At 36.6% G+C, this 588-nt stretch overlaps 1 protein-coding gene across 1 annotated transcript; it reads right to left on the bottom strand.

Annotated features, from left to right (window-relative positions):
- LOC115218276 (uncharacterized protein K02A2.6-like) lies at positions 1–588 on the bottom strand. Its single transcript, XM_029788026.1, has one exon. It carries the CDS (start codon positions 586–588, stop codon positions 1–3), a length of 588 nt encoding a protein of 195 aa, XP_029643886.1.

Genomic DNA, 588 nt, shown 5'->3' on the forward strand with positions numbered 1-588 from the left:
TTAATTAGATGTACTTCCAATTTTTCTGGTAACAAAGCCATCTTCCCAGCCTTCTTTACCATTTCTATAGGTTTTGAAATGCACTTTATCACTTATCTCAATGTATTTCGTTAGCTCTTTCATATTTCCTTTACGTCTTTTTTTCTCTGGTAATAGCTTATCAAAAATGGATTTTATTCTTCTTGTGAACATCAGTTTTGTGGGAGACTTCCCTGAATTTGTACTTGGATTGGGGGTCACTCTGTATATTCTTAAGAAATTTGACAGTGCTTCATCGTCACTTAATTCATTCACTTTTCTTAATGCTCTCTTAAAGGTGTCCACAAATCTTTCTACCTGCCCATTTGACCTCAGGTGGTGAGGTGGAGTGAAAATATGCTTTATCACATGCCTTTTACAGAAGTTCTTGAATCCATACCTAGAGAACTGTGTTCTGTTGTCTGAAACTAGTGTGTCAGGGACACCATATTCTTCAAACAATTCGTAGAAGAACTTTATAGCTGTCTTAGAAGTTGGTCTATAGCACCTGAAAACCTCCGGCCACTTAGTACAACTATCTAGTACGATTAGGTAGTAAGTGCTATTCAT

The sequence above is a fragment of the Octopus sinensis genome, linkage group LG13 (assembly GCF_006345805.1).
Source record: "Octopus sinensis linkage group LG13, ASM634580v1, whole genome shotgun sequence".
Taxonomy (NCBI): Eukaryota; Metazoa; Mollusca; class Cephalopoda; order Octopoda; family Octopodidae; genus Octopus; species Octopus sinensis.

Excerpts from the sequence above, each read along its gene's own strand:
- LOC115218276 (XM_029788026.1), bottom strand. The coding sequence starts at position 588 with ATGAATAGCACTTACTACCTAATCGTACTAGATAGTTGTACTAAGTGG.